At 44.1% G+C, this 25,439-nt stretch overlaps 1 protein-coding gene across 5 annotated transcripts in view; it reads left to right on the top strand.

Annotated features, from left to right (window-relative positions):
• The window catches only part of RAD51B (RAD51 paralog B), a 575,587-nt gene extending 561,884 nt beyond the window's left edge, over positions 1 to 13,703 (top strand). For 4 of the 5 annotated variants that reach the window (XM_084848229.1, XM_084848239.1, XM_084848144.1 and 1 more), the window contains one exon: positions 7,141 to 8,354. In XM_084848229.1, the coding sequence (XP_084704355.1) occupies positions 7,141 to 7,220 (80 nt within the window). In that variant the 3' untranslated portion in view covers positions 7,221 to 8,354. Of the gene's footprint in view, positions 1 to 7,140; positions 8,355 to 9,815 lie in introns of those variants that run through there. The other variant, XM_084848233.1, reaches the window with a different exon arrangement.
• Positions 13,704 to 25,439: the final 11,736 nt, after the last annotated feature.

Below are 25,439 nucleotides of genomic sequence, written 5' to 3'. Positions count from 1 at the left end.
TTTCAATGAGCCACTTTAAAAAAATGCAAATCAGATCTTGGATGGGAGAACTGCTCCCCACCTTCTGTGTTACCTGTTAGGTAATTTAAAATAAAAAGGAGTGTTTTTCATTTGATGCCATATGCCACCGTTGGCTTTAACTAGATAGAGGGGGGGCAGTATTTGATCCGGATAACCATTTAATATTTTGTGGGAGTATTCAAAGGCACAGAAGGGTTTTCCTCCTGCTGGCAGCACCCCTCACCCCAATGATCACATGTCTAGTTCCAGGACCTTTCAGCAGCACAATAGGCTGAATGGCAAGGAAAATTCCACTGAGGAACATTTGGGTCTCCAAGGAACTGCCATGGTCTGTGTAAGCCAAGAATCTTCAGGGGGTGGACGGGGGAAAGAGAATGTAGTATATTTTTTTTAACTTAAAATGCAGGAGTTGTTTAACCAGATTCTCCTGTCCTGTCAGAACATTATGATTTTGCAAGGACAAAGCTCTTAAATATTTTGCTTAATCAGTCTGTCTAGAGATATTTCACTCAAGAAACTAGTATATTTATAAACATTAATAATTTCATATTTTCTCCTTCCCTCACTGCCAGCGTAAATGAAATACTGGTGTTTAAAGACTGAAAAATTGAGTGAGAATCTTGAAATCACAGAGAGCTGTTGGCAGGTTTTTGGCAGAAATTGGAAAAGAGCAGTTTTCCATTTTTTCTTTCTAATCCTATGCCTGAGATTCTAGGCACTCTGGAGTCCACTCTGTCCCTATTTTTAAACTTCAAGGGCAATATCCTATGCTGCCACTGCACTCCCACTAGTTCTTTTGCACCAGTGGGAGTGACAGCTTGTGCAATGAGGCTTTTGTGGTTCTAAAAGTAAGCCTGGCAATGCGTGGAAACACTTGTTTCCAGATTGGGACAGGTCAGCAGAGCTCCTTTCTGTGAGCTATGCAGACCTGTCCCTTTCCGGAAATGAGTATTTGCATTTGTTTGGGTTTGCTTGTAGAACTGCAAAAACTCATTGCACAAGCAGTCACTCCTGCTGGCACATGGGCATAATAGGATACTGCTGTATGGCTGTATCCACAGCAGCATGCTTCTATTACAATCCTTTAGTGTTTTGTTGCTTGTTTTTCCAGTGTGGTATGCTTTGTAAGCCTTGTGCTGCCCTGCTTTCTTCATGACGTCTGTACAGTACCACATGGAGATGGAAACCACAGCATGAAATGTCTGGAATAAGTATGGCCCACATCAGAGGGGCTTGCCCCTGTTCCCCATGCAACAGGTTTTCTGTTCATGCGTAAGTCAAAAGGACAGCGTTTTGTCACACAATTTCTGAGGCTTGCTTAGTTTTGTATATTTTGTAATTCTTTCCTTGTTTTGGAAGGTTCTCTCATCTCCTTGTTTGTTGTGGATATATATATGCAAACAAGCCTTTTGCTATATTATTCTGGGAGTGGAAGACCCCACTGTTCTAACCATGCCCCCCAGGTCCGCTGTCACTTACTGATGTTGACATGAGAGAAGTAGATGGCTTTGATTCATCTTATGCATACAAATTGCTGGATTCTTTAAAGTAGGGGTAGTCAACTTTGGGGGGTCTGGAGACCACTTCCCTCCTGGACCCTCCTGCAGGCTACACTTCTGAAATTCAGTGGCTGAAGTGGCAAAACTGCTGTGGGAGGTTAGAACTGAGAAGTTCAGCTTGTTTTCAAGCTGAATTGGTCACTCTGAAGCCTGTGTAGCAGTTTGCCACTAAAATTCTGCAGCAAATCACTGATTTCTATCTGGGTTTTTGCTGCCCCAGCAATTTTGGCAGTACAGTGTTGGGGCCTCAGGAGCTGCACCAGAGGCCAGGGGAGGCCACTACTCTAAAGCCTCGCAAGATCAGGACATTTTTGAAGAGGTTCTCCAACAATAACTTCATTCTACAAAGAGCAAAAACAAAGCCAGTCAGAGTACATGTAACATTTATTTATTTATTATTTATTATTGCATTTATATCCCGTCTTTTTTCCTCTTGCAAGGAACCCAAGGCGGCTTACATTATCCTCCTCCTCTCCATTTTATCCTCACAACTACAACCCTGTGAGGTAGGTTGGACTGAGAGTGTGTGTGACTGGCCCAAAGTCACCCAGTGGGCTTCCATGGCCGAGTGGGGACTAGAACCCGGATCTCCCAGCTCCCAGTCCAACACTCTTGCCACTACACTACACCGGCTTATTTTCAAATTGAACCTTATCTTTTATCCTGGGGCCTAAGGATTTGGGTCTAGTGTCACTCTCTTTTCTACAAAATCTATCTTTTCTGCAAGATCTGATGAAAGTGATAGACATCTGTGGATAACACAATATTGCTCCCCCCAGCTTTCCCAAATGTGAAGAATCTTTTTTACTATATGCAAACATTGGAACAAACAGTATCCCCACAATATATAAAATACATATTTTTAAAGCAACTGTACTGAAGAGGATCCAGCTGCAAAGTGATCTGATGGCAGATGTAAGCAATGTGAAATCCAGTACTAATAAATAAAAGGTCTTGTACTGAGGGAAAACAAACAGCAACAAAGTGAAATGGAGTGCAAGTGGATGGAGGGAGGACAAATCTTAATGTTGCACTTCGAGTCATTGCTGTACATTGAGTTTATTTTCCTACAATGTTGCTAGCACTTTCTTATGAGATCAAGGTCCCTCATCATTGCAGGGGGGCATGGGAGTTGGAGGAGAGTGCCTGTTCCATTTTTCGCATGAGGATGTCGTGTGGTACTTGATGAGATCCCTTGCTGAAGCATGTATACTGGAAAGAAGCATGTATACTGGAAGTGAAAGAGAAAATTGTCCTCGAGGTACAATAATATATACACATTCATGCAAATATGTATAATGAACTTTCAAATATTACATAAATCTATTATATTAAATTATTATATATAAAAGATAGAATAGTAACTTCATGAGTCACACATATTACAAACTGCAAATTTTAGAAAAAGCAGTTACATAAATACTGTCAGACATACATGCAGGATTTCAAAAGTCCTTTTCTAGAACTTGTCAATTTATATCAGGAGTGCAGATCCCCATTAGCCCAAGGACCAAATTCCATTTCAGGGAAGCTTTAGGAGGCCACGTTCCACTGGTGGGTGGGGTGAAGGCAAAAGGAGTGGAGCCAAGTGCAAAAAGGGCAGGGCCAAGAAATATCAGCATATTTTAGCGTGAAGCTCTTACTGCCAGTAAGAATATGTCTTTGGAATATTCTCCCACATGCTCTGCCTCAAAAGGCAGAAACGGTGGCAAATTTTAAACACCTCTTGAAAACGCACCTATTCACCCAGGCTTTACCTGACCTATGAGGAACTCTGTTACCGCCCCGTTTTATTGTTATGATCTAATGTTATTAACTGTTTTTATTTATTATTTTTATCTTGTTTCTATATTGTTACATTGTATTTTAATGTAAACTGCTTATAGACGTATTATTAAATACATACATACATACATAAAATGTCAACCTTTTAGAATGGAGAAAAGAATGCACCAAAGCCAGGAAACCATGAACCAATTGGTGGTTGGGAGAAAGGGGGTGGGGCCTGGGGAAGGGAGCGTTGCCATCTGGGTAACTCTAAGGGTGGGAGGTGGATTTGACTCCCGGGTCTGAGGTTCTGCACCCCTGATTTACATACTCCTTGCTTGCTCCTGGGCTAAGTTCACAACTTGTTCTTAAACTAGTCTTTCTCCAGAGGTTTCGAGCTCTATATGTACTCCATCATTCACAGCTCCACAGGAGGCCATTTTGAAAGTCACATTCAAATGTCAAAATGCTGATTAGGAGCAGTAGAACACCTCAGCTCAGTGAATAAATGCCAAAAGGGCTTGTATCATCAGCCATCTCAGCTTTAGTAAGTGAAATTCAGTTTACCTACATATATCAGCCATGACTGAGGGTAGGGATGTACGAAACTCACTTACTTTTGCTCCGGCCCTCCCTGCGGAATCCTCAACGGGGGGGGGGAGGCGATCCAGTCCTCCCCCCCGAAATCCTCGACAGCTGGCTCTGCTCTGCGGCCAGGCCGTGGAGCAGCCGGCCAGGGCCGTCCGCAGCCAGATTTCCGGCCGCGGACGGCCTGGTGAGGACACAAATGGTGGCCACTGTAGCGGCCGCCATTTGCGTCCAGCCAGACAACCGTGATAGGCTACGTAAGAATTTACGTCCACTACGCTATTTGCGTTCCCCTTTTTTTCGCCGTTTTATCTTACATAAATACGTAAGATAAATCGGCAAAAAATAGGGAACGCAAATGGCAGCCACCATAGCCGCTGCCATTTGCGTACGCTGCGTTTTTGTTGTTTTTTTAGGTTAGCCATGATAGGGTACATAAATTCTTGCATACCCTATCATGGTCCAAGGACAGCAATGGCAGCGGCAGCAGCCCTGCCGCAGCTGGCCAGGAGACCAGCCGCTGGAGCTGCTGCCGCCGCCGGAGCTGCCGCTGCCACCCCAAATCCACCCCAGGTAAGTGCCATCCCGGGGGGATTCTGCAGGGGGGTAGGGGGGCAGGAGGCCATTCCGCCACGAATTCGTGGCGGAATTCTCCGCCATCCCTAAGTGAGGGTCTGGAATAGCAAGCTCTCTTTTGTCAGCTATTGGCATAGGGGAAGGCCTGCAGAGTCTGCACAATATTATCACTATTGTGAAACAGCAGCTGCCTACCTTAGATCCACAGACTATGCAATTCACCTTGCACAAGTGCACAATCACTGTCCCCACTAGAGGGGGGTCTAGTAGGCAATTGACTTTTGCTAGCTATTGGTGGCTCCTAGTGCCCAGCCTAGATTAGGGTCTCTTCTGTGTTATATAGCAAGACAGAGCCTCACTGCTTCCTTTTCTCACTGAGCCACATGCATAATCAAACCATTGTCCATTAGGATGCTTCCTGCCTCTGTTGACATTTAATAAGCCGATCTCATGTAATTAACATGACCTTTCCTTCTAAATCAGGAGGCAGGAAGGGATCTTCTCTGACTGTGTTAGTAAGGCCAGTTACAGACTAAGCAAAAAGGAGCAAGTAATTCACAAACCACATGCTTGTTTCTTCAGTCATAGACTTCTCTTTCCCTGTCATGTGCAATGTGCACTCCTTAGTCTACATATATATTCCCTCACAGCCCCATGTAATTCCAAGATACCCACAGCTTTCAGCTCCATCACATGAGAGAATATATGGTGGAGTTTAAGATCTGATATTTTTCCTTTCCAAGGCTTTCTTCATTTGACCTGATGCCAGGGGAAATGTCAGTGTAAAGGAAGGAAATCCACTGTACAGTGCTTTTGCTTGCTTATTCAGGCAGCATTTGCCCGTATTATTTTATATTTGACTTCTCTGGTAACATCATTATTTAGTTATTTCATTTCTGTGGTGTCTTCATGCAAATTCCCTTGATATTTTACTGATTATTTTCCGGTTGGCTGGCATGCACTCCTCCTCAAGTTGAGAAGAATGCTGTAGAAAGGGAATACAACGAGTGGTTGCTACTTTTACAAAGGAGATACTGCCCAAAAAAGTCTGTTTCAGTCTGAATCCTGAGGCCTTCTGCACTACCTTTTCCCTTGGATGCATAGCGATAGTATGGTGTCTTTCAAAAGAAATAAAAACTCGGTTGAACTACTGTTGGTGAAGTGGAAACCCTGCAATTGTAGGATCATTTCCAGAGGGTAGTTTTAGCAGTAAACCCTTAAAAGGAATGAATCTCTGGTGTCCAGTAGCCCAAGGTTGTGCAACAGTGATGAATCTATAATAAATTCACTAAAATGTATTTCAAATCAAAAAGTGCAGTACCAGCAATTCAGAATCCTGCTCCAAAAATCTTGGCTGCCTTACTGGAAACTAGTGGACATCACTTCAGGACTTGAAAACCCATGGAGAAATATGCATGCATGAGAATGACTAAACAATATCCCCAGATATTGTTGGACTACAGTTTGCGCCATCCCCAGCCAGTATGGCCAATGATCAGGGGTGATGTCCAACAACATCTGGGAACCCAAGCATGGTTGGGAACATCTGTAATATTGGTTTCTACCCAAATTTTGATTGATGTCATTGTTGAGGTGCTATTTATAAAGCACCTCATTGCAAAAACATGGATTCTTCCCTTTCTACAATTAGCATCTTAACAACAGTTCTAAACATAGACCAGTATCTTAGAGTTTACAATTACTGTTAATTTGAGTCATAAATGGTTGCTGTATAATCATAAATTGGGGAGATATTGCCAATTTTCTGGACAAGGTAGCAGCCATTTTGAATTGTGCACTGCTGCATTGGTGGGGATGGCAACATCTGGGAGGAACCATGGGAGGAACATCATCAAGAAAAATCATGCCCCAATATCATGCCACAAATTTCCCATGGAAACCCATCAAACTCCAGGTTTCTGAGGGCCCTTGGGCAAGTCACCCTCAGTGGCTCCCCTCCCCAGTGAGTCTGTCTTCTCACCACCATCACTAGCTGCCATTGCTGCTCTTTCTCCTCATTGCTACCACTTGCTTCCCTGACCAGCAGAGAGACAGTGAGCAAGTAGGCAGTGGCATCTCCTGCTCCTCCTCCTCACCACCACCATTGTCTGGGCCAGAGTGAGAGGCAGGTGAACAAGCTGGTTGAAATGGTGAAGAGGAGATGCAGATCCAGGGAGCTTTTGTCAGTGGGCCCTGGTTGGAGTGTGGGCCCTTGGCAGGTGCCCAGCCATGGCTATCCTTGACACCAGCCCTGAAACCCACATCATGCAGCAAAATGTTTTAGCTGGCCTTGGCTAAAAAGCTGATTTTTAAAAAACAGTAATGGGTTTTGTTTCACACTCAGCTGTTAATAACAACTATTACACTTAAATAAATAAATATTACAAAAGAGATATTTTGGGTGAGGAATGAGCATTCCCCTGAAGTCAGAATGGCATATATGGATGTTCTTGTTCTTTTTCTGCACAGCATGTGGCATTGCTCACTTCCTTAAACCATCTGGAAGCATTTTAGTAAACTTTCCTAAAGACAGTTTTTAATTGGTAGAAAGTGAGTTTGCAATCTTTAGCCATTCATCTGATTCACCCCCCAATAACAAAAAAAGTTCATTGTTATTCCTATTTTACAGATGTGAAGCTGAGAATAAGAAGTAAAACCACTCCATACATTCAACCCAGCTATTCCAAGCTAAGTTCATCCTATAACTGACACCAACATACTTTGGTTAGAATTTCTGAAGAATAGCTCTGGATGTAAGTAACTATAAATGACAAGCAACTCTTATAACACCATGCTTGAAGATCATGTCTTCTTTTTTCTTTTGCACATATACCCATATTTATGTGCAGAATTCATATTTACGTGAGTAAACCAGATGACTAATCTGCATAAACATGCTGTTTTTATGAGCCAGCCAGTTCATCTGCAATTCCGTGAAGCTGTTTAAAGAGCAGGGCTAAAATATGTCCATGGTTTACTAAAGCTACAGTAAGCAAAAGTAACTCTTTGGACCATAAGAAAAAAAACCCAAATTCCATATTAGGGCAATATCTTTATTAAGCAAACTTAATGGTCACCCCTCAAAAATGTGCAAGCTTTCAGGATCTTCAGATCTCTTCATCAGGCAAGTTGTTACCAAGTTCATCAGACGAGCTGTTATCAGTGGAAGTTTCACATAGCCCACATATATGACCATAAATATGCTACCAAAAGACATAGCTAATATCACGACTTTTTCCCCCTATCCTACATTTACCACTTGTGTTTCTGCAACCCCAGAACGATTGAAACATGTATGCATGCGCGCACGCGCACGCGCACACACACACACAGCCCTACTGCAAACATATATGGGATTGGAGGGGAAATCCCAAGCTCACAGCCACCATATCCTACGCAGGAAATCCCAAAGCGCACAGCAATCATATCTTGCTAAGAAAAAAAATGTTACTGGCTCACAACCATCAGAACTGGGTTTTAAAAAATCCACTGGCACACAGCAACCAGAAATGCAATAATCTTTTAAAGAGCAACAGCAGCAACAATACAGCAACTCCCCACCCCAGGATAAAAGGAAGAAAAGAAAATATGTCTTGCATACGGTTGGTTCAGTTTGCAGTTGTTCTTGCTGGCTCCTCTCACATCAAAGGTTGAAGAAAAAGAACAATTCAATAAGAGCACGCTCTCTCTCTCTCTCTCTCTCTCTCTCTCTCTCTCACACACACACACACACACACACACACACATATTCAAACTCAAATCAATCCACAAGTTAAAGTATAGATCCCAAAATTAATTAATCTTCTGGTGGTGCCGAAGAAAAGGAAGCAAAATGGCTGAGACAACAAAAAAGAAAATAAGCAACTACTCCAGCCAGTCCCCCAGCCTCAGCCAGCCCCATTTTTATTGGCTAGCTCAGCTGCCTGGTCTGTCCCCCTTTTACATGCTGCTGCTGCTCAATGGCCCGTGCACCTTAGCCACCGCCCATTCCCCCCACACACAATTGGATTGACTAGGATGCTGAACAACTCGGCTTCCTCTCCTTTTTTTGTATTATTATATCCTGTGTCTCAGGAGGATCACCTGGCATGATCACCCTCCAAGTAAATCCTCTATATTTTCCTGGCTGGGGAGAGGGTAAGTTGCACTTGCACGCTGCCATGCATACCATGCGTGATACAACAACTAAAACCATAGTAACGTTTAAACTGGCTGGTGGCTATATGATCAGCAGTGTCAGAGGCAAGCCAGCAATGATCATGCTGGAAAACAGCACGGAAGAAAGGGGACACGCACACACTGGCCGGTTCTTTTTGCTTCTTCGTTTTGGAGCGGCAGGGCGGCAACCTGCTCAGCCAACAATTCCTACCACCACTGACTACCATGCTGTCATCACCATCCACAAAAAAGCTGGAGAGTCAACTTTCCCTCAACTGTTGTCAGCAAACTCTACAAGATATAAGAAACTGCATTGTATTAAAGCAAGCTACTGGGTTGTGGTAGAGGCAGATGGTGTCCAAAAAGCAAAGGATGCTGAGTTCATGAGTACATGTAATTTTATTTGTGTTCAGATTTATTTATTTACCTTTCTATACCACACAATAGCCAAAGCTCTCTGGGCGGGTCACAAAAATTAAAATCCTAAAATGCAACATGATAAAACATATTTTAAAACTTTAAAACAGAAGAAAACCAGAGTAAAAATCAGAGTAAAAACCAGGTGCAGGGTAAAGATCTACAAACACAACAACACATATAAAAACAAAAACAAAGGACTAAAAGCCTGGGGAAATAAAAAGGTCTTACCTGGTGCCAAAAATGCCACAACGTAGGTGCCAGGTGAGCCTCTCTGGGAGGGCTTTTCACAATTGGAGTGCCACCACTGAAAAAGCCCTCTCCTTCGCCACCTGCCTCAAGTCATTAGATCACTACCTTGTGCTAAATAGCTCCAAGTTAGTAACAATGCATTAAAAACAAATGCCAAATGACTACAACTGATACATGATTTCAAACAAACAAACAAACAAACAACCCCATTCTCCCTGTTGGCATAGCCATGGCCACCAAATACCTGCCCAGGTTTGCAATACTTCTGAGATCTGTTCAGACCTTGACAAGGATCCAGGGGGAAAGGATGTTCTACAGTTATGGGCAAGCTACCAGACCCCCTCAGAGCATTTCACATGAACTTAATTTTGAACTATTTTGATGTAGTGGAAACTTTGCAATCTGCATATGATTGTGTCTGTACAGAATAATGTGCATACATAATTTGTATAAATTTGTTGTTGTTTATTCGTTCAGTCACTTCCGACTCTTCGTGACTTCATGGACCAGCCCACGCCAGAGCTTCCTGTCGGCCGTCGCCACCCCCAGCTCCCCCAGTCGAGTCTGTCACCTCCAGAATATCATCTATCCATCTTGTCCTTGGTTGGCCCCTCTTCCTTTTGCCTTCCACTTTCTCCAGCATCAGCATCTTCTCCAGGGTATCCTGTCTTCTCATGATGTGGCCAAAGTACTTCAGTTTTGCCTTTAAGATCATTCCCTCAAGCGAGTGGTCTGGCTTTATTTCCTGGAGTATGGACTGGTTTGATCTTCTTGCAGTCCAAGGCACTCTCAGAATTTTCCTCCAGCACCACAGTTCAAAAGCATCTATCTTCCTTCGCTCAGCCTTCCTTATGGTCCAGCTCTCGCAGCCATAGGTTACTACGGGGAATACCATTGCTTGAACTATGCGGACCTTTGTTGTCAGTGTGATGTCTCTGCTCTTCACTATTTTATCAAGATTTGTCATTGCTGTCCTCCCAAGAAGTAAACGTCTTCTGATTTCCTGGCTGCAGTCAGCATCTGCAGTAATCATTGCACCTAGAAGACAAAGTCTGTCACTGCCTCCACGTTTTCTCCCTCTATTTGCCAATTATCAATCAAGCTGGTTGCCATAATCTTGGTTTTTTTGAAGTTTAACTGCAACCCAGCTTTTGCACTTTCTTCTTTCATCTTCGTCATGAGGTTCCTCAGCTCCTCCTCGCTTTCAGCCATCAAAGTGGTATCATCTGCATATCTGAGATGGTTAATGTTTCTTCCAGCTATTTTAACTCCAGCCTTGGCTTCATCAAGCCCAGCACGTCGCATGATGTGTTCTGCATACAGGTTGAATAGGTAGGCTGAGAGTATACAACCCTGCCGTACTCCTTTCCCAATCTTAAACCACTCCGTTGTTCCCTAGTCTGTTCTTACCGTTGCTACTAGGTCGTTATACAGATTCCTCAGAAGGCAGACAAGATGACTTGGTATCCCCATACCACCAAGAACTTGCCACAGTTTGTTATGATCCACACAGTCAAAGGCTTTCGAATAGTCAATCAAACAGAAATAGATGTTTTTCTGAAACTCCCTGGCTTTCTCCATTGTCCAGCAGATACTGGCAATTTGGTCTCTAGTTCCTCTGCCTTTTCGAAACCCAGCTTGTACATCTGGCAATTCTCGTTCCATGAATTGCTGGAGTCTACCTTGCAAGATCTTGAGCATTACCTTACTGGCATGTGAAATAAGTGCCACTGTTCGATAGTTGGAACATTCTTTGGTGCTTCCCTTTTTTGGTATGGGGATATAAGTTGATTTTTTCCAATCTGTTGGCCATTCTTGTGTTTTCCAATTTTGCTGGCATATGGCATGCATCACCTTGACAGCATCATCTTGCAAGATTTTAAACAGTTCAGCTGGGATATCGTCATCTCCGGCTGCCTTGTTATTAGCAATGCTTCTTAAGGCCCATTCAACCTCACTCTTCAGGATGTCTGGCTCTAGCTCACTGACCACACTGTCAAATCTGTCCCCGATATTATTATCCTTCCAATACAGATCTTCCGTATATTCTTGCCACTTTTTCTTGATCTCTTCTGCTTTTGTTAGGTCCTTGCCATCTTTGTTTTTGATCATACACATTTTTGCCTGGAATTTACCTCCGATGTTTCTAATTTTCTGGAACAGGTCTCTTGTCCTTCCTATTCTATTATCTTCTTCCACTTCCACGCATTGCTTGTTTAAAAATAATTTCTTACCTCTTCTGGCTAACCTCTGGAATTTTGCATTTAATTGGGCATATCTCCCCCGATCACTGTTGCCTTTTGCTTTCCTTCTTTCTTGGGCTGCTTCCAGTGTCTCAGCAGACAGCCATCTTGCCTTCTTGGTTTTCTTTTTCTTTGGGACGTTTTTTGTTGCTGCCTCCTGAACAATGTTGCGAACTTCTGTCCATAATTCTTCCAGGACCCTATCTACTAAATCTAATCCCTTAAATCTATTCTTCACCTCCACTACATATTCATGAGGAATATTAGTGAGCTCATATCTAACTGATCTGTGGGTCTTCCCTATTCTCTTTAGTCTGATTCTAAATTGTGCAATAAGAAGTTCATGATCTGAACTACAATCGGCTCCAGGTCTTGTTTTTACCAACTGCATAGATGTCCGCCACCTTTGGCTACAAAGGATGTAGTCAATCTGATTTCGGTGTCAACCGTCTGGTGAAGTCCATGTATAAAGTCGTCTCTTAGGTTGTTGGAAGAGAGTGTTTGTTATGCACAGTGAGTTGTCTTGGCAAAATTCTATCAGCCTATGTCCTGCTTCATTTTGTTCTCCCAGACCATGCTTGCCTGTAATTCCAGGTGTCGTTTGACTACCCACCTTAGCATTCCAGTCTCCTATAATGAAAATAACATATTTTTTTGGCATACTATCCAGTAGGTGCTGCAGATCCTCATAGAACTGATCTACTTCTGCTTTTTCAGCATCTGTGGTTGGGGCGTATATTTGGATCACTGTGATGTTAAATGGCTTACCCTGAATTCAAATTGAGATCATTCTGTCATTTTTTGGATTGTATCCAAGCACTGCTTTAGCCACTTCATTATTAATTATGAAGCCTACTCCATTTCTTCTGTGGTCCTCTTGTCCACAGTAGTAGATCTGGTGGTCATTTGATGTGAAATCACTGACACCCAAAATGTCGATATTTAATCTTGACATCTCCCCAATAACCACATCCAATTTGCCCTGGCCCATAGATCTTACATTCCAGGTTCCTATGGTGTGTTGATCTTTAGAACATCGGATTCGTCGTTCACCACCAGCACCATTGGCTGCTAGCCCTCCTTTCGGCTTTGAGCTAGCTGCGTCATCACATCTGGGGCTAGTTGAACTTATCCTCTGTTCCTCCCCAGTAGCAGTTTGACCATTTTCCGACCTGAGAGTCCCATCTTCCGATGGTATACTGACATATCTCTGGTTGTACTGATCTATTTAGTTTTCATGGCAAGAATACTGGGGTGGGTTGCCGTTTCCTTCCCCGGATATCGTATTTAGTCTGACCTCTCTGCCATGACCTTCCCGTCTTGGGTGTCACTTCACAGTTTAGCTCATGATGTCATTGAGGTGCTCAAGCTCCAGCACCATGACAAGGTAACGATCTCTCTTTGCTTTGCTTATAATTTGTATAAATACAAGGTTGCAAAACAATGACTAGTGATGGTTTTATATGCATATTGGTTAGCTTCCTAATGCAAAGTTCTTATATTGAAATCTGAACATCGTATTTTAATTGTAGGTCTTTCAATATTTCATAATCTTGTGCAATGTTCTAACTAACTTCTCTCTCTTTCACATACGTATGCACATGAAAACAGACAAACAATCAAACAAAGTGAGTGAGGTCATAACTGCTTTGTCCCCCTGAACTGGTACATGCAGCCATGGTGTGGCTTTGTTTTGTATATATAGAATTATGTAGCAGAATCTGTGAATAATTCTGCAAACTTAAATTCCAGTATCAAATTCCAGGGTTTAGATGGATTTTACTTGCACATAAAGGTTGGAGTATTCAGATATGCCCAAACCCAAAATTTCATAACTGGTATGAATGCCAAATTGGAAATATTGACTGGGCAAACAGTTGATTTGGGAACCAACATCCTTGGGCCCCAACATTGTTTTTTCTGGGACAGAAAAGGTTGCTGGATTGCTGCTGCAAGAAAATTATTTTCAAGAAGATTCAGGATATCTCATGTATGTCAGATTAATTCTGAAGAATTATATCCAGTGCACCTTTATTTGCCAGAACAGATAGCTCCTCAGTTAGGTTTTACCACTGCCTACTGTTTTAATAGCACTAAGGTAGGAGTGTTGAACCTCTTTCAGCCCAAGGGCCAAATTCCATTTTGGAGAAGCTCTCAGGAGCTGCATTCCAGTGGTGGGTGGGGCCAAAAGCAAAAGGGGTGAGGCAAAATTACCAAAAATGCCAGCATAGTTTAGCTTGAACCTCTTATTGCCAGTGATCATGCTGGCCACTGCAGTCATGCTTAGAGAGGGCAGGTGAACACACAGTGACAGCAAGAGGAGGAGGAGCAGGGCCCTGAGGCTCTGAGAGTTGGCAGTGGGCCCCCTGCAGAGTGGCAGGCATCCAACAGTGCCCACCTCCGATGCCAGCCCTGTTCGCAGTAGCAGTGCATCTTAGCACTACCCCTCAAATCTGTAGTTCATGGATGCAGCAGGAGTTGAAAAGAAAACATTTCCATTGCATGCTGCCATACTACAGTGTACATCTTTGCAAACTGGCCCCAGCTGGCAGTGCAGACTGGTCCAGCTAAGGGTGTGGAGTGTTTGGTTCCTTGACTTTCCCTCAAGGCCTCAGATTGGCTGGGTATACTGCATCGGCAGTTACTTCTACCTTCAGGAAGAGACCCGTCCTCTCTTTGTCAAGGTCAGCTTGACTATTAGGCAGGTATTTTTAGCTTCTACATATGTATGTGGTGTATTATTAAGGGGCTGTACATTTTTCTAGCCTGCTGGGGACTGGCAGAGGAGGGACAGGCAGAGGAGGGACAGGGAGCTGCACCCCTCCTGCAGCAACCTGCTGCATTCCTATGCTGGTTGTAGCAGGAAGGGGCTTCCCTCCTCTGACAGCCCTCTTGGTTTCTACTCTGGGTGCAAGGAGGGATGGAATACTGCAGCCCTGCCCCACCAGCCCACTCACTCACCTGCATGGAATTCCTTGTTGCCTGTGGTTACCAGGATAGTGCTTAACTGCAAGGCAGGTATATTATTTTAATTGTGTTTACCTTCATGGGGAACATGACTGCATTTTTCTGTCTCAGGCATCATAGAGATGGGCTATCTCTGTTCCCTGTGCTTCTCCCCCTCCAGCTTTAATATCTTCTTTCCTCTCCCCACTTCCCTCTGGTCAGTATATTGGTTTGTGTCTCTATACCCATTGCTCATACCACAACCTGCAACAGGCTCTGAGGGATTTCTACCTCTGCCTCACTTCCACACAGAAAGTAAAGGTTGATTAAGGACCTAACTTACAAGTTACATGCAAATGTATGTAACAAAATCCCGACCATGACATTCCTGATTTCTTGCATTTCCACCTCCTCAAGGTGCTTTCCCCTCATGGGGTTCCAATCCAATCGTATGTTTTCAGCAGAAAAGCAACAGGTGGAGAAAAGGTTACATGGTCCCCCTGGCCACTTCTCTGGACCAAATTGCTCTTTTATTTCCCAAAGCTTTTTCCCTTAGCACATATGGGCAACCCATGACCTACGGAGCCCTGGGGTGCTCCACCCTCTTTTCCCCACTGCCCACCTGAGCAGCCAGCAAAAACTTTATGAACCAGGTTGTGATACCCTCAGTCAGATATGGCGGAAGGTTGAACTCCCCACACAAAAGATTCCAATCTTGCTGCACACCGTTCCACAGGACACTGTGTTAGAATCATAGAATCATAGAATAGTAGAGTTGGAAGGGGCCTACAAGGCCATTGAATCCAACCCTCTGCTTAATGCAGGAATCCAAGTCAGAGCATCCCTGACAGATGGCTGTCCAGCCTCGTCTTGAATGCCTCCAGTGTGGGAGAGCCCACTACTCCCTAGGTCATTGGTTCCATTGTCGTATTGCTCTGACAGTCAGGACGTTTTCCCTGATGTTCAGCTGGAATCTGGCATCCTGTAACTTGAGCCCATTATTCCATGTCCTGCACTCTGGGTTGATCGAGAAGAGATCCTGGCCTTCCTCTCTATGACAACCTTCCAAGTACTCGAAGAGCGCTATCATATCTCCCTCAGTCTTCTCTTCTCAAGGCTAAACATGCCCAGTCCTTTCAGTCTCTCTTTATAGGGCTTTGTTTCCAGTCCTCTGATCATCTTTGTTGCCCTCCTCTGAACCCTCTCCAGCTTGTCTGCATCCTTCTTAAAATGTGGTGCCCAGAACTGGACATAATACTCCACCAGTGCTGAGTAGAGGGGGACTAGTACTTCCCGGGATTTGGAAGCTATGCTTCTATTTACGTGGAGAGTTCTGACAAAATGTGGTCCACTGGAGAAGGAAATGGCAACCCACTCCACTATTCCTTCCATGAAAACCCCATGGAACGTATCACAAGGCTGAAAGATATGACGCCGGAAGATAAGCCTCTGAGGTCGGAAGGTGTCCAATATAGGGATGTCGGAGAATTTCTCCACGAATCTCTGGGAGGCCGAATGCCAATGCATTTGCCCCCCCGAAATTGGTGCAGAAACGGTCCGCCACCCCCCTGGAATGGGACTTACCTTTGTCGAATATCCCTGGCGGTGGCAGCTCCCGGCGGCGGTACTCAGCAGTACTGAGGTACAATCTCAAAAACGATAGAATGATCTCAGTATGAATCCAAGGGAAACCATTCAGCATCACAGTAATTCAAGTCTATGCCCCAACCAGTGAGGCCAAAGAAGCTGAGGTTGATCGGTTCTATGAAGACCTACAACACCTTCTAGAACTAACACCAAAAAAAGATGTCCTTTTCATCATAGGGGATTGGAATGCTAAAGGAGGAAGTCAAGAAATCACTGGGATAACAGGCAAGCATGGCCTTAGTGTACAAAATGAAGCAGGACAAAGGCTAATAGAGTTCTGCCAAGAGAACACGCTGATCATAGCAAACACTCTTTTCCAACAGCACAAGAGGCGACTCTACACATGGACATCATCAGATGGTCAATATCGAAATCAGATTGATTATGTACCTTGCAGTCAAAGATGGAGAAGCTCCATACAGTCAGTAAAAACAAGACCTGGAGCTGACTGTGGCTCAGATCATGAGCTGCTTCTTGCAAAATTTCGGCTTAAATTGAAGAACGTAGTTAAAACCACTAAACCATTCAGGTATGACCTAAATCATATCCCTTATGAATATACAGTGGAGGTGAGGAATAGATTTAAGGGATTAGACCTGATAGACAGAGTGCCTGAGGAACTATGGATGGAGGTCCGTAACATTGTTCAGGAGGCAGCAACGAAATCCATCCCAAAGAAAAAGAAATGCGAGAAAGCCAAGTGGCTGTCTGATGAGGCTTTACAAGTAGCTGAAGAAACAAGGGAAGTGAAAAGCAAGGGAGGAAGGGGAAGATATACCCAACTGAATGCAGATTTCCAGAGAATAGCAAGGAGAGACAAGAAGGCCTTCTTAAATGAACAATGCAAAGAAATCGAGGAAAACAATAGAATGGGAAAGACTAGAGATCTTTTCAAGAAAATCGGAGATCTCAAGGGAACGTTTTGTGCAAAGACGGGCATGATAAAGGACAAAGAAGGCAGGGACCTAACAGAAGCAGATGAGATTAAGAAGAAGTGGAAAGAACACAGAAGAACTATACAGTTAAGATCTTAATGTCCCTGATAGCCATGATAGTGCGCTCACTGAACTTGAGCAGGACATCCTAGAGAGTGAAGTCAAGTTGGCCTTAGTGGAGATGACAGTATTCCGGCTGAGCTATTTAAAATCCGAAAAGATGATGCTGTTAAAGTGCTGCACTCAATATGCCAACAAATTTGGAACACTCAACAGTGGCCACAAGGCTGGAAAAGCTCAGTTTACATTCCAGTTCCCAAGAAGGGCAATGCCAAAGAGTGTTCAAACTACCATACAATTGCGCTCATTTCACATGCCAGCAAGGTTATGCTTAAAATCCCACAAGCTAGTCTTCAGCAGTATGTGAACCGAGAACTACCAGAAGTACAAGGTGGGTTTTGAAGAGGCAGAGGAACTAGAGATCAAATCGCCAACATTCACTAGATCATGGAGAAAGCAAGAGAATTCCAGAAAAATTTCTATTTCTGCTTCATTGACTACGCTAAAGCCTTTGATTGTGTGGATCACAACAAACTCTGGCAAATTCTGAAAGAGATGGGAGTACCAGACCACCTTACCTGTCTCCTGAGAAACCTGTACGAGGGCCAAGAAGCAACAGTAAGAACCAGACATGGAACAACCAATTGGTTCAAAATTGGGAAAGGAGTACAACAAGGCTGCATATTGTCGCCCTGCTTATTTAACTTATATGCAAAGTACATCATGAGAATCGCCAGGTTGGATGAATCACAGGTCAGAATTAAGATTGCCAGGAGAATTATCAACAACCTCAGATACTCAGACAATACCACCCTAATGGCAGAAAGCGAAGAGGATCTAAAGAGCCTCTTTGTTGAAGGTGAAAGTGGAGAGTGCAAATGCTGGTTTGAAACTCAATATTAAAAAAACTAAGATCATGGCATCTGGCCCCATCACTTCCTGGCATATAGAAGGGGAAGAAATGGAAGCAGTGTCAGATTTTATTTTCTTGGGCTCCAAGATCACCGCAGACGGTGACTGTAGCCATGAAATTAAAAGATGCTTGCTCCTTGGGAGGAAAGCTATGGCAAACCTAGACAGCATAGTAAGAAGCAGAGACATCACCTTGCCGACAAAGGTTTGTCTAATCAAAGCTATAGTTTTTCCAGTAGTAATGTATGGCTGTGAGAGCTGGACTATAAGGAAGGCTGAGCACCGGAGAATTGATGCTTTCGAACTGTGGTGCTGGAGAAGACTCTTACGAGTCCCCTGGACTGCAAGGAGGTCCCACCTCCTCCTATTTCTGATTCCCCCCCTCCCTTGCCCCCTCTGCCCCGCTGAAGTTTCCTGCTCTGGCCAGTCTCCTCCTTGCCTTCCCCCCCCCCTTTTGTTTTGCTTTAAAGAAGGAACGAAAAATCAAAGCAAAGTGTCTGGAGCATCCCCACCCCTTTAAACCTTCCTTGTTGCCCCTAAAATGGCAATTGAAACCACATTTGTGCATTAACAAAGGGGCAAAAAATCAAGGTGCTGTGTCTGGAGCATCCCCCCCCCCCTTTAAACCTTCTTTGTTGTCCCTGAAACAGGGATTTAAAGCGCAATTGTGCATTAATGAAGTGGCAAAAAATCAAAGCGCTGTGTCTGGAGCATCCCACACCCCTTTAAACTTTCTATCTTGCCCCTAAAACGGGGGCTTATGTGTGCATCTTTTCATCTGTGCCTGACTGCTCCCTCCAGGATCATCTCCCCCTCTCCTTCACACAACTTCAGTGTTCCCACCTCGTGAGACCAGTTTCCAGGCCAACAGAAGGAGAAGCAAATGGAGAAGTACAGGATTTTTAAAAAGGTTTTTCCCCCTCTCCCCCCCTTTCTCCTTTCCCCTGAAAGTCCAGATGCACCTGCATTTCAGGAGCAAGCCTCATTGAGCACACTGGGAGTTACTTCTGAGTAGACACACATATGCTTGTGCTGGGAAAGGGGGGGGAGAACACAAAGAGGGAAACTAGCCCCCATTTTAACCCAGAGGACCTCATTGACCACAATGGGAGTTACTTCTGACAAGACAGTAATGGCTTTGTTGTGGGAAAGAGAGTGAAACCAGCTCCCATTTTAATGCACAGGATCTCTATTCGGAAGCTGTGAAGGAGTTACATCCTAAGGCAATGGACCGATTTCGCATTTCAAGAACTGAGAGCTTTGATATGTGCCCTGTCAATTGAGGGGGAATCTCTGTAAGTTCTGATGTAGGCATTCAAAGGCAAGCCTCATTCAGCACAATGGGAGTTACTTCTGAGGAGACACTAATAGGTTTGTTGTGGGAAAGAGAGTAGTAAAGACAAAGTCAGAATCCAGCCCCCATTGTAACCCGCAGGATAGCTGTAACGAAGCTGCTAAGTACTTTCGTCAAAATGCATTTAAGCAATTGGGCTTTAATTTGTGCCATTTCAATTGAGGGGGAATCTCTGCCTCATCCACAGCAATGGGAGTTACTTCTGAGGAGACACTAATGGGTTAGTTGTGGGAAAAAGTCCGAAACCAGCCCCCATTTTAACGCACAGGATCTTTGTTTGGAAGCTGTGAAGGAGTTACGTCCTAAGGCAATTGACTGAAGCCTCGAGATCAGGCTTAATCGCATTTAAGAACTAAGGGCTTTGATATGTGCCATGTCAATTGAGGGGATTCTCTGTCATTTCTGTGGTCATTGAGAGGGCAAGCCTCATTCAGCACAGTGGGAGAAAACACCCCTTGACTGGGGTCATGGGCTGCGTTCTAGTGCTTATTTTCAATGATATTTTAAAAGTTGGTCCCTCATCATCCCGCATCCTGCTCCAAAACAGGAATGAAACTTCCGGAAAACAGGGAGGGAAAGGGTTGGGTCACTGAGGTCAGAGCAACACACCCACAAAGGCCGGGCTACACACCCCATGGTCAGGGCTAAGACAGCGAACCCAGTGCAATTGTGGAAACAGGTCAGTAAAGGAACCGCCATAAACAGGAAAAGTCGGACTATAAGCAGTCTCAGAAGAAGCGGTTTTTCAGCGATAAAATGTGACACTGGGGCTGAATGCCACATAGAATCATAGAATAGTAGGGTTGGAAGGGGCCTATAAGACCATCAAGTCCAACCCCCTGCTCAATGCAGGAATCCAAATCAGAGCATCCCTGACAGATGGCTGTTCATCTTGAATGCCTCCAGTGTCGGAGAGCCCACCACCTCCCTAGGTAATTGGTTCCATTGTCATGTTGCTCTAACAGTCAGGATGTTTTTCCTGATAGTCAGCTGGAATCTGGCTTCCTGTAACTTGAGCCTATTATTCCGTGTCCTGCACTCTGGGATGATTGAGATCCTGGCCTTCCCCTCTGTGACAACCTTTCAAGTACCTGAAGAGCGCTATCATATCTCCCCTCAGTCTTCTCTTCTCAAGGCTAAACATGCCCAGTTCCTTCAGTCTCTCTTCATAGGGCTTTGTTTCCAGTCCCCTGATCATCTCTGTTGCCCTCCTCTAAACCCTCTCCAGTTTGTCTGCATCCTTCTTAAAGTGTGGCACCTAGAACTGGACACAGTATTCAAGATGAGGCCTAACCAGTGCTGAGTAGAGAGGAACTAGTACTTCACATGATTTGGAAGCTATATTTCTATTAATGCTGCCCAAAATAGCATTTGCCTTTTTTGCAGCCATATCACACTGTTGGCTCATATTCAGCTTGTGATCTACAATAATTCCAAGATCCTTCTCGCTTGGAACATTTTTGAGATAAGTATAGCCCATCTTGTAACTGTGCATTTGGTTTGCCATGACGTCATGGAACCATAGAGACCCCACAGCGCAGGCAGGTTGGAGTAAATCGCTGGTAGAAACACAGCCCTGGTATAATAATGACTCTTCAGCACATTAAGGATGCAATCCTATCGGGATAGGCGGCTGCCTCCAAACTCGGAGGCGACTGCCTATACAATGCAGGGCAGGCAAAGTGCGGAGGGGATCATTCCCTCTGCGCTTCAGTCGCCCTGCACTCATGGCTAGACAGCCAATTTCGAGGCGGGGGGGCAGACGCTGGCTGGCTCATAGGAAGCGTCAGAATGGCACTTCCGCCTGCCCCACCACACCCCCAGGAATGCCCTGTTTTCGCCGCTCTGCGCTCCTCTTCTGAGTGCAGAGCTGTTCCGTGCGGCCTATGAGGCACCACGGGAGCGGGTGGGGGGGAGGTCATTTCTCATGGAACTGGCCTGTCCTATGGCCGTCTAGCTGCTGACTAGCAGCCATAGGATTGCGCCCTAAAGCACTAAAAAAAACTGCTGACATATTTACTGGTGATTTGGCAACATGTCATGTCCCCCCAAAAGTGGAAGACCTGAATCCATGCAGTAATGCTTCCTTGCCAGATCCTGAATTAAACCTAGCAAACACTTCAAGACTTGTAAAAATATTTGATTGTGTCAAAAGGACTGGGTAGAGGAATCCCTTTTTTAAAAAGAAGAAAGTATTGATAACTTCCCAATTATACATGTTCAGCTGCCCAATTCCCAGACTAGTTTCTACTCCACAAATCATAGTGACTTTCCAGGCCTAATTTTAGAAAACACTTGCTAGGCAAAACAAGTTATTTTTAAATTGACTCCTTTTTTAAGCTGGAATCTTTCTATGGACCCAGACAGTGCTTAGTTATGCAGAAGATTTGGGGGATGGTTTCTGTCACTCACAAACCCCCTGGGGTGTCTTGTGGGTTCATCCCTTATTGACACTTAATATGCTATAAATCACTGCTCATTTTAAAACTGAATTAGTCATAACACTGAAGTGTGAAATAATCTCCATTTCAAAGTCTGCTGGACTCTCCTCTACCCACCCTGTTGTCTCCCACTGGGGGCGGTCTCATGCCAAGGTGGTGATAAGCACTTTGTTCCTTTTAACCACAGAGCTCTGAGAACTTGTAGCATTATTTATAAGACAGCTGGAGATACAGCATAAACCTGTATGCTGAAAGGAAACAGTGTGACTGGAATTCAGGTTTCTAAGATCAGTAGGTTCAAGAAAAAAATTCAGGCATGGAATAACCCAATGGCTGTATTCCTTTCCAAATCCTGAATTGGTTTCAGAATTGGATTCTAGGCATGTATGAAAGCCTGTATGGTGTAACGGTCAGAGCGTCAGACTACAAGCAGGAAGACCCGAGTTCAAATCCCCATTTGGCCATGAAGCTCACTGGGTATCCTTGGACCAATCACTATCTCTCAGCTTAACTTGCCTCATAGGGTTGTTGTGCAGATAAAATGTGCCTGTGTGTGTGTCTAGGGGGAAGGAAAACCAATTGTGTGCCACCTTGTGTTCCTTGGAGAAAGGGCAGGATAAAAATTGTAACAAATACAGAAGCATATGAACAAGAATGTCCATATCTAAGCATATTCATATCTGGGCTAAACTATGTGTGATGCTGACTTGCATGTAGTTTCACAGCTAAATTTAAAAAAAATACAGCTGAGAAATTTGAAGCAGAAGACCCATGTGTGGTGGTGGGAATACAACCTCTCTGTGCTTGCTCTCCCAGAATTTTCCCAATAAAAACAATCCTTCCCCAGATGCTTCATCCCACTTCATGCACATAGGGAAAAAGATACTAGCTTGGATCCATCCATGGAAGGCTTCCAATCCAGTGGTGCGTTTCTGTTGGCAGAATGGGGGAAGTGGTGTTCTTCATCGAATCTCCCCTTCCACTGTAGTCCCTTATCCCGCTCCCCGAAAATCGGCTTGGGAGGAAAGGGGTACCCTCTGGAACAGTGGAGGAGGTAGCAGTGGGGGGGGTGCAGCGGGAGAGGAGAATCCACAAAGATCCCCTCTTCCCTGCTTCCATTGGTGGGAGCATACTGAGCAGAATGGAGCCGAAGAAGCTTCATCTAACCTACTGATAGCAAATGTGTGATGGCACCACAGGTATTTATGGTAGGGAGCCACAACCAACCCAAGCTCCCTGGCATATGTACCCGTCTGATGTGTGATCCAGTGGTTCTTCTTCTGGTCTCTGTGCATCACACACATTTTTTTTTAGACAAGAACAACAAAAGAATAACCTCACCTCTAACTACTGCAAGAACACAGATGAAGCTCCTGAAGAGACAACCACTAAGGCAGTTGAAAAGGAACTGAGGAGATAGGCGGGAACTTGCTAGGACATGCTCAGTGGGATGGTGGGGGAGGGTTCCCGCCAAAATGATCCTCAGCTGTGGAAATTTCCCAAACTGAGGCTCCGCACAGGCACAGAGCCCATATGTGTAATTCACAGATGACGACTCAAAGAGCTACAGTTACAGGTAAGCAACCTGCCTTTTCCCAAGGTTAGTGCCTAAGCCAGCCTCTGCCAACCTGATGTCCTCCAGATGTTTTGGATTTCAACTTCCATCAGCCCCAGCCAGCATGGCTGACAGTCCAGAATCCTGGCAGTTGGACTCCAAAACATCGGGAGAGCACCAGGTTGGGGAGGGCTGGCCTGGCTAATGCCTACTTTTAGAAAAAGTCAAGGTATAAGTCACTTTTGTTCCAAGTGGGATTTAATTATTTAACTTAATGCTCTTTTAGATTGAATTTTGCTATGGTATTTTAAACTTATACAAGCTGAAGTAATTTTATTGTTGATGCTTTTATTAAGGTTTTATTGTATAATTTTGTAAGCTGGTTTGATTTATTAAGACATTTATTAAGATACAAATCTTAAACTTTAAAAAGTTTGTGGTGTGTGGTCTAAGATGTGGAATAGCATACAATAATTATAATAAATGTGCTTTTGACCATAGAAGAGGACACATATTAATCACTCATCTTGGATTTGAGACAGCTATATCACAAGAAACTATTTTGCACAATAATTATATTAAGTACATGCGCTTGGTATGGAAACAACCCATAATTTAGGTTTATACGTGTGAAGGCACATCTATAACTGAGTTTACATACACGTTATTAGTTCCCATATGGTCTGTGTGAGGTCATCTATACAGGAAGGATTAAGGAATATCATCCTTCATTAAATTACCTCAGGAAAGTTTCTCTGTTTGCATACGTCTCTGCCTCGCCCTGCTCTGTCATTTGGAGAGGATATGAAGGGAGGCCTGTGGTGGCTGCACCCTCACCTCCAGCACATGAAAAAACAAACATAGCCATTCTTCTGTTTGTTGTTTTAGAGCAAGGCGCTCCTTCCATAACAAAACCCATTTCCCTACAGGCAGCAGGCTAAGACTTGTTTGCTTATAGTTCTGTCAAGGAAAAGGAGGCTTCACAAGAAGCACAGTCTTCAAGCACCTATATCCTGTTGATAAACAGAAAAAGAAAAAAGGCTGTGGGGGAGAGGGTGTCTTTTCCATTCTGCAAACACCTCTTGCCATGCCTGGCCTACCTTTTGTTAGTCGGTCATGGCTTGTGAAGCTGTAATTCTGGGACAGCAAGTTGTTTCTGGCATTGAAAGGGCTCTTCCTCTATGGTATGGGCATGTGTACAGGAGACAGGAGTTCATGCCTCTCAATAAAGCAGTGAGCTTTTACCATTTCTACATTCCTCATGTGGCTAGCTAATGGAGTTATACTCCTATCTTACACAAAGTAGATATTCTCACTAGCCCATGCAAAACTTGTTAACATGACTTAACGTTACTCAAAAAAACACAAGCTTTTTCTCTACCTCTGTGAGGGTTTATTTTGAAGCAAAACCCATCAGGTCTGGCAGCCTGGTTTTAATGTAAAAACTCAGTGAAGTAATCATACATGGGAGAGTGCCTATGTATTTCCTTCATGGATGAGTCACTCTGGATTTAGGAGATAAGGTTTCTGGGACAGAGTGGTTGACTCCCAGGCATGCCTGAGCCCCATCACCTTTCCTTTGTGAAATAGCATAAGCCCTATAAAAGAACGAGCGACAGCAGAGGCTGGTGGCTCTGATGTCAGTGGGGCAGTGAATCTGCTCCAGGCTTCGCACCTTGGATAACTCCTTTAGAGTTCTGACTGAAACCTCGAGCGGATTCACCACCCCACTGACATTGGAGCTACCAGCCTCCACTGAATACCAGCACTCTAAATTTGGGTCTGGCTTTGAACATCACTGAAGCTTGTGTCTGTACACCATTCAGAATTGTCAAATGCCAGTGCTGAAAACCCCTGAATTTTGAGGATGTTTGGACTGGGTTCAAGCTCTGATTATTAATCCCAACTCTAGTTAGAAGTAAGATAAGCTTTCCTATTGTGGGTTCAGGAGAGACTGAAGTGTGATAATGCTGTTTAGGAACTTTATTTATTTAAAGGTACCTAATAT

Source organism: Heloderma suspectum, chromosome 1, assembly GCF_057233095.1.
Source record: "Heloderma suspectum isolate Gila_16-S chromosome 1, 16-S_ref, whole genome shotgun sequence".
Classification (NCBI taxonomy): Eukaryota; Metazoa; Chordata; class Lepidosauria; order Squamata; family Helodermatidae; genus Heloderma; species Heloderma suspectum.
The sequence above is the reverse complement of the archived record's forward strand: the minus strand, read 5'-3'. Positions and strand labels throughout refer to the sequence as shown.